At 43.0% G+C, this 8,258-nt stretch overlaps 1 protein-coding gene and 1 pseudogene across 1 annotated transcript; one reads left to right on the forward strand and one right to left on the reverse strand.

Moving 5' to 3' along the window:
- Positions 1 to 353: 353 nt before the first annotated feature.
- LOC122086750 lies at positions 354 to 3,619 on the forward strand (annotated as a pseudogene).
- Positions 3,620 to 5,751: 2,132 nt separating this feature from the next.
- LOC122086382 (alcohol acyltransferase 9-like) lies at positions 5,752 to 8,022 on the reverse strand. Its single transcript, XM_042655163.1, has one exon. It carries the CDS (start codon positions 7,206 to 7,208, stop codon positions 5,874 to 5,876), a length of 1,335 nt encoding a protein of 444 aa, XP_042511097.1. The 5' UTR covers positions 7,209 to 8,022; the 3' UTR covers positions 5,752 to 5,873.
- Between the last annotated feature and the right edge of the window lie 236 nt (positions 8,023 to 8,258).

An 8,258-nucleotide genomic window follows, 5' to 3' on the forward strand; every position in this document is an offset into this window, starting at 1 on the left:
CTTGCCTGATTCTTGGGATAATTTTATGAGCATGATCGTGCACGTGAAACCAGAGGAACAGACTCTGAAGAATGTGAGGCAGCACTTGAGGTTTGCAGGAGAATTCCGAGCCCATCAACATGAGGAAGAACCTGCCGGGAAGAAGCAGAGGAACAACGAGGGTGGTTGAAGGGCCAATTGTTTCTCATGTGGGAAGCAAGGCCATTACAGAGCCGATTGCCCTGATAAGGTGTGTAGATATAATGAACTTTACCCCTTCATCAAATTATGATTCTTTTTGTTCAACATTATATTGTCTGAAATCTGATGAGCTTTTGTCCCTTTTTATTTGATTGAAGTGAACCTGGGATGCCATGAAATCAACTACTGGAGGTGATTGTGTACGCAGGTGAGGAAGATTGGATCGATAATTTGGTGAATCGAAACTCATTTTGTTGTCCTAAAATCATGGATCAGTATACATTAGGAAATTTTGATTTAGAAATAGTTAGGGTTTGGAATTGGGTATCTGTTCACATTCTTATTGCTTTTTTGTGTTATTAAGATTAATGGTGATTCCAAACACATATGTGAGCGTTCATATCTGTTTATATTGAACTTGGATCACTTTTTGAGAATTCTTGAATGGATTAAATCAACTGTATATAGAAAAGATTCTCAATTATAGTTTGCAATTTGGTTTACAGATTTAAAAGATTAAAGATATTCTTATTGGGTCTTTTAGGTTTTGATGTAGACATGTTAGCTTGATGTGGACATAATTGCCACATCAGACAACTTTAATGAGTTATGTGGATAGGAAGTTATAAGTCCCTGAACCATATATTATCCCCTGATGGTGAGGGATATAAGTAGAGATTGACTACATGTCTCTTTTTTGGCAACTCCACACACGTGCTTCCATTGTAAGAGGAGGGAGGTAATCAAACAAACCGACGACAAACTTACCCCAATCCCAACTTAATGGGGTCACGGTCAGCATATGGATCCTTACCTAAAAAAAAAAAGGTCAGCATATGAATTAAAAGAAAAAAAATACCAAATAAAAAAGGAGAAAGAAGAGATGAAAAATAAAAAATTAAAAAAATAAAAATAACAGGAAAGAGATGTAGCCCACATAGCTAGATGGGGTTGGTTACATGGATCGTTGTCCTTCAATAAACTTTATCCAATGTCACACTTCAGACAAAGATCGAAGTTATGCATGTCATTCCAGACCACTTCACTTCGATCTTTTAACTCTTTCAATCTGAATCTGATTGGTTGTCTTCGTGGCTAAACCACCTCAAATGACATTATGAAAATATTTTAAATCTGTGCTTTCTGGATTAAAAGTGATAACTTAGATGTTAGTTAGAGAGAGAGAGAGAGAGAGAGAATTGGGGTACGGGTGATGTTTTAAAATGTGGCGTTTGGAGTATCTTATTGGGTTAATCCTACTCAAAAATGAAAATATTTCAAAAAATTTACCCCTCTAAACTATTGAAGAGGGTGTGTGGGATAAAAGGGAGGGCTGGAAAGCGGGTGATGGGGTTAGGGTTTTGCATGGGGGAACAAAGAGGGCTTGGTGGGGTGGTAGAGGGAAAAAAATCGTCTGCAATTCCGATCTCGTACAATTCTGTAAAATACCACCTTCAGAGGGTGACACGTATATTGATACCAATGCAATGGTCTAGATCTGATTTAAATGCCTTTTCACTGATTTAATGTTTTATTAGTTGTACCAGATCTGGATCATTGTATTGATATCAATACACGTGTCACCCCCTGAAGGTGGTATTGCACGAAATTGTACGAGATCAGAATTGCAGACGATTTCAACCCGGTGGTAGAGAGGGTAGGGTGGGGTGGGGTGGGGTGGGGTGGGGTGGGGTGGTGATTGGGGTCAGGGTTAGAAGGTGGGAGTAGGGTTGAGACGGGTAAACTTCAAAATATCTTAATTTTGGCCAGAAACTTGGTTTTCAAACTTATGGTATCCTCTTTGAAACGGTAAACACTTGAGGTATTCCAAACGTCACTCCTCAAACTTAGGTACCCAAGTGCAATTAACCTTTTATTTTATATGGAACCGTTTTAGTCTTATATGTATGACGAAGATGGTTTCATTAAAGCAGCCCAAATTTTTAAATCATTATTTTATAACCATTTATGGTAGAGAAGCACTTCTACTAAGCGTATAATGTATTTATCTAACATTCCTATAATAGAAAAAAGTGCATCAATATAACAGATCACTTCACTACATGTGGTATGAATAATTTTCTCCTCGGGATAGGGTATATACATATATATATATATTTGGAAAAGGACAGGTATGCTAGCGTAGTACCTAGGAATTAGGAATGCTAGCGGCATTTTGACCGTAGGATTTGATCAACATGAATTGAACCGTTGGATGGAGAGAACATAAACAAATTTTCAATGCACAGTTGAAACACCTTTATTCTCTCTCTCTCTCTCCTCGTCGGAAAAAATCATTCATTCACCGGATCCAACCAGAGAAAGCAAAGTAGTTGGCACCGCCGCTGTTGTTGACGGCAGCGGTACTATCTGGTAACCGACAGCAACTGCGGCTGCTGCGGAAGCGATGGCGGCAAGTCAGCTAAGCACAAGACGCTTTCTCACTATCATGTTCATCTTACCTGTATGGATTCCGACAAGAAGGTCGATTCCACGGCGGTCATCCATCCAGACGCGATGACCCGTCCCGACGGTGTCATTCACGGGATCGAACGGCTATTAATTCCCCGATCCGTTCAAGACGAATTCAATCGCCGGAGAAATCTCTAACAGACTTCTTCGGTGAAGCTAGAAGGAGCACCGGCTATCGACCCTAGAACCCACCGGCTCAAGAAACCAGCACCACCGACGCTGGCAGGCTCACCGCCTGTGCTGCCAATCTATGATGCAATGGCTCCAGGGTCGTCACTAGCTCTGGCACCAGCACCAGGCCCCGGCGGTCCTCACCACAAGTTCGACGGAGAATCCCAAGTTAAGGACTTCATCCACACTCTCCTGCATTACGGCGGATACAACGAGCTCGCCGACATTCAGGTCAACTTCACGTTCTTAGCGTCGGAAATGGGGAAATTAGTGTCTGAAGGTTACATCTTAACAGTATTGGCTCCGAACGACAATGCCATGGCGAAGCTGACGACGGACCAGCGGAGCGAACCTGGTGCTCCAGAACAGATCGTCTACTACCATCTCATTCCAGAGTATCAGACGGAAGAGAGTATGTACAATGCGGTGAGGAGGTTCAGTAAGATCAAGTACGATACTTTACGAGTACCCCACAAGGTTGTGGCGGAAGAAGCAGATGGGTCTGTGAAATTTGGATAGGGAGATGAATTAGCTTATCTGTTCGATCCCGACATCTACACCGACGGTCGAATTTCTGTACAGGGCATCGATGGCATGTTGTTCCCTATTGAGGAGAAGACGAAATCGGTACAACACAGTTTTACCACCACAACCACCACCACCAAGGCTACTGTGAAGCCCAGGAGAGGTGCGTCTTAGTTTCTCTATCTTATTCTCTCTGTTATGTTTGTTTTAGTTCTTACACTTGAAATCGAAGTAGTGTTCCTGTAGTACTAGTTGTTTTCATTTTGCAACATTGGTGAAAGAAATAGAGAGAGTCAGATTCCGGCGAAGGGATCCTGGAACTGCCGCCGCTGCCGATGCTGTTGCCACCATTGCCGACGCTACTGCCGCCGCAGTTGCTACTGATGTTCAAGCTGCACTTTGCAAATCGATAAAAGAAAGGGGAAAAAAAAAACCCAACTTCGCTTTCTCCGGTTGGTTCCAGTAAACTTTTTTCGGCGAGAAGAGTGAGAGTAAAGGTGTTGCAACCGTAAATTGAAAAATTGTATATCTTCTCTCTATCCAATGGTTCAATTCATGTTGATCAAATCCTACGGTCAAAATGCCGCTAGCATTCCTAACTCCTAAGTACTACGCTAGCATACCTATCCCTCTCCCTTTTTTTTTTAAGTCTTTGAGGCACCAATACTTGATCCTGATTTTGACTATTGAAGCGGCCAAGAGGGTATGTACCTAGGTTGTCCATGTTTTGTGTTCATGTTACATTTTCCGTTCTTCTCAGTGCAAAGATGTGCATCGGACGGTTAGTTGGAACGGAGGGCTGGAGTGCCTGGGTTTTTCCAACCGTTTGATGCATGTTGAAGTGAATTTAGATTTTGTTTTTGTATAGATTGAGTGTGACTCCTACACAAGATCAATGGAAACGCATAGAAAAGCATTAATATACACATCATTTTCCATTTCATAAGGTGCATATTTAAACCTTTTTCCCAATAAATATTCATGGCCTAAATTTTTCATGCCACATCAATGGCAATACTTAGGTTGATATCGGGGGCTCACAAAGGCAGGTATAAAGCCTTACCAAAATAAGTAGTCAATGAAGAGAGACCAGCGAAGGAAACTATAAGATGACATATGTTAAAAAGATCTTTTTCCAATTACATTGAGAATCCAAGGAAGAATATGAATTATTCTACTTCATTGGCTGTCAATCGGGCTCCTAAGTTTTGGAGAGTGAAGGTAGTCTTACTAATTTTCTTAGAAATCATATTTCATTATCTAAAACCGGTGGACAAAGGCTCGATGTTTAACTCTAAGTTCATAAAGTTCATGTTGGCTATCAATGTCTTTGTCTGCTTTTCGGTTTTGTTATCTTAGACAATTTCGATTATGATCTCTCTCCTCCTTTTCACTTTCTATGAAGGAAGGAGTTTATGAAAAAAAAATAATTTTAACATATCATGAGGATTTTTTTCCATTACATTGGGAATTCAAGAAAAATTAGTTAATTATTCTACTTGATTGGCTGCCAATCAAGTTGCAGCTACTTGGCTTATTTTCCACCGTAGTCTCCCAACTCCCAAGTTTTGGAGAGTGAATGGTTGGTTTAGTAATTTTCCTAGAAGTCATTAGTTGAGATTGATTTCATTAGAAAAAAAAAATTTTGAGAATGATTTGACCCATCATATCATGAACCTAACAACCAGAGATAAAAGCTCATTTATGGAAAAACAATAAAAATCTAGAAGTTGCTGTAGCAATGATCAATACCCTTCCTTCCTTAGGTGACCGAAAATTATTGCCATCAATTACACTGGGGACTAATGTTGATGTCACCCATTCTGCCGTTGCTTTTACCATCAATTTGTTGGTTTTGATAGGTTAGAGCGTTAAACTGCCTTTGAATACCCTTGAGGTTTCCCATTGAATTTTTTTTTATAAAAAGTGTTATTCATTGATTTTGTTGAAGATAAAATAAAAATTTTAAATAATATTAAAAGGATCAGACTAGGTTGAACTTATAAATGTGTCGAATTAATCAAGCGTATGTCATATAAGTGGCTGCTCAAATCATATATGTGTCAAACTCGATTGAACCTATCGAAGTCTTCGTGAACCTGGATTGAACATTGCTACCTCGGTTTCTTTATTAGACCCCTCACTCCATTGGTCCGACCAAGGTTTGTTAAGGGGAGGACTGAGGAGTGCTAGTCGGTCAAGAATCAAGATAGTTCAAGCTCGAAGGCCAACAGTAGATTCGTTGTTGTGGACCCTCCTGAGTCCTAACACACCACATGCGGACAAAAGCCAATGCTTGATATTCTAAACCGTTGGATTAGCATCAATACCATTCTTGGCATTTCAGATCAAACAAGATTCACTTTACTATAGAGAGAGAGAGAGAGAGAGAGAGAGAGAGAGTAGAAACAAATAGAGCAGATCCAAATAGTATGCGCTCCAGGAGAATCTTGGAATAGTTTTGAAAAGTCAAAACAAAAAAGTTACGCGTCAATGTGTACGGAACGAGTCAGGGAGAGAGAGAGTCAGGAGGTTGAGAGGCTAGTAAGCAAATATTCATAGTTGACAACGGCGCTCTTCGGGACCGCCACCATCACCTTCACTGCATTTCTCTGCTCGAAAACTGGTAAGAGCAGACAATACCTGTCGCAACAGATGGGCCCCACGTGAACGGGTTTCCCCATTCCCATTCCTAGGTCAACCCTCTCCAATCCCAGCCTTGACCACTGAGATATTATCAGAACTCCAATCGAGTCTGGACAAGCCCTCGACCCGCTCACCGATTCCACAACCCTTCTCACGTACTCGTCCCCTACCCTCTCCTTAGCCCTCCTAATCAACCCAGCTGCCGAACCCAGCCCATTCTCGATCAATTCCTTGGTCCCGGTCTGCGCACAACCCAACACGAACCCGTTTCCGTAGTACCCTTCGGGGAGATTGGGCTTCATTTTGTTACGAATGTTGACGCTGAAGAGAAGCCTCAACTTCTGTGTCTCTGGTAGCTGCAAAGCTCTAGCCCAACATCTCCATATGTGAGCTGAGAGCACCTCAAAGGAGGTGTACGAGATATCCAGCTCGTCGGTTCGGCTGTTGGAGGTTGCGAGCTTCTTGAGTTGGGTTAGAGCTCTTCGGTCGAAGGTGACGCACGTTGGAGTGAGCGGTTCTCGGGAGAAGCGTTGGGCAAACCCATATGAGTCTTGATGTTGGTTGAACTCGGGGTGGCTAGCCGCTGGAAATCGGTGGTGTGGTTGACGGATGACTGGGTCGAGAAGGTGGCGATTCCAGATGGGTTTCGGTTTCAATTCAGCAAGTCCGCGTCTGCCCGTGGCTAGATCAGCAAATGTGTTGAGGAACTCGGCGCTGCCGATTCCGTCGCAGAGACAATGGTTGATGCCTACACCAACCGCCGCTGCACCGTCAGGAAGCCAAGTTAGCTGGACAGCAAGAGGTGGGGTCCCTTGAAGAACGTCTGCCACGTGGAAGGACAGCAGGTTTCGCCACTGGGTAGAGTAACTCGGGGCACTTTCCAACTCAGCTGCTGGGACATCGGACACGGCCTCAATGAATACCGCACCTTGGGCTCGACAAACAACCTCAAGATTGGCGTCTGGTCGAGCCGCCCTGATTCGGCCGGCAAAAGGGTAGTAAGGGACGAGGGCCTGCGAGAGTGCAGCTTTGAGACTAGCTACGGTGGCAGAACGGTTAGGAACGGAGAGAGAGCGGTAGACGAAGAGGTACTCAATGGGGAAGCGGAGGAAAAGCTGAGAGTCTAGAGCGGAGAGGGTAAGGACGTGGGTTGGGGTTGGCTCTGAAGGGGTTACCAGCACTGCTTCTTTCACTCTTATGCTGGTGTTCGCCATGACTTTACTTCACGGCGTTTTGAGGCGGAGAAGAGAAGGTTTGGCTTTCAAACACCTTGTGTGTGTCTTTAAAGGCGGCACGCGAGTCCGCGAGAGCGAGCCACCTGGATCTTTTCTCTCTCTAAAGATTTGTGCGAGATTCGCTTTATGGGGTAATATAAAAAACAAATCTGGGTTATGCTTTCTGTCCGTTTGGGCGGACATCCATTTATCTATCTCTATCGACCATTCAACCCACGCCCTTCCTCCCCTCTCACAGTTTCTCTCTCTAGATCTGGCTGTGCTTTTCTTTTGGAGTTGATGGGCGATGGATGGTATTGCCTGTATATGATTCGCTGTTTGTTTCGGTAAGTCAATCACCAATTAACCATTCACCATTCTCCACTTTCATACGAGAGGGGCCAAACTGCCAAAGTGCTCGGATCTGAATATCTGATATTTACTGTGGCTATGCACACCACCTGATCGATGATTTGTCTCTCAGGGATTTGGAGAGGGGTAGAGAAGCTTGTAAGTAGACACATATAAAGCCCAGTGCTAGCCGGCTTTTGTCACATGGGTCTTACGTACAAAACCCAACTGAAGAATCCAAATTGCATAGAAGGTGAATATTACATCTATGAAAAAAGAGGGGAGAGCATCCATCTGGGTGGCCACTGGTACCTAGCTAGCTAGGGCACATAACACTCTTGCTTGTCGGGCCGGTGAACCCCACCGTATCAAGATTCATTTTGGTGCATGAAAGATCACATTTTGGCATCCTAGCTCCACTCCTTGTTTTTTTCTTACTGGCTTCTTTGAGTCTTTCCCAAATTCTGTACCTTTAATGTCTAGCAATCTAGATTTACAATCTGATTTCTTCTTCAAAGTTGGAGAATGTTTTCCATTTTTCTTACTAAACCCACACCAGAATAATAAGTGAATAACCTTACCTTGAGGATTGAGCTATGATACCGATACCCATTACCAAGAAAGGAACACAAGTTGGGTGAATCTTTAGAAATGATATAGCTTCTCCTATAATTTTTTTCCTTAAAATCTGTTATGCAG

This window comes from Macadamia integrifolia, chromosome 8 (assembly GCF_013358625.1).
Source record: "Macadamia integrifolia cultivar HAES 741 chromosome 8, SCU_Mint_v3, whole genome shotgun sequence".
In the NCBI taxonomy this organism is placed as follows: domain Eukaryota; kingdom Viridiplantae; phylum Streptophyta; class Magnoliopsida; order Proteales; family Proteaceae; genus Macadamia; species Macadamia integrifolia.

Bases quoted from the DNA above. Each gene is read 5' to 3' on its own strand.
- LOC122086382 (XM_042655163.1), bottom strand. From the start codon at position 7,208: ATGGCGAACACCAGCATAAGAGTGAAAGAAGCAGTGCTGGTAACCCCT.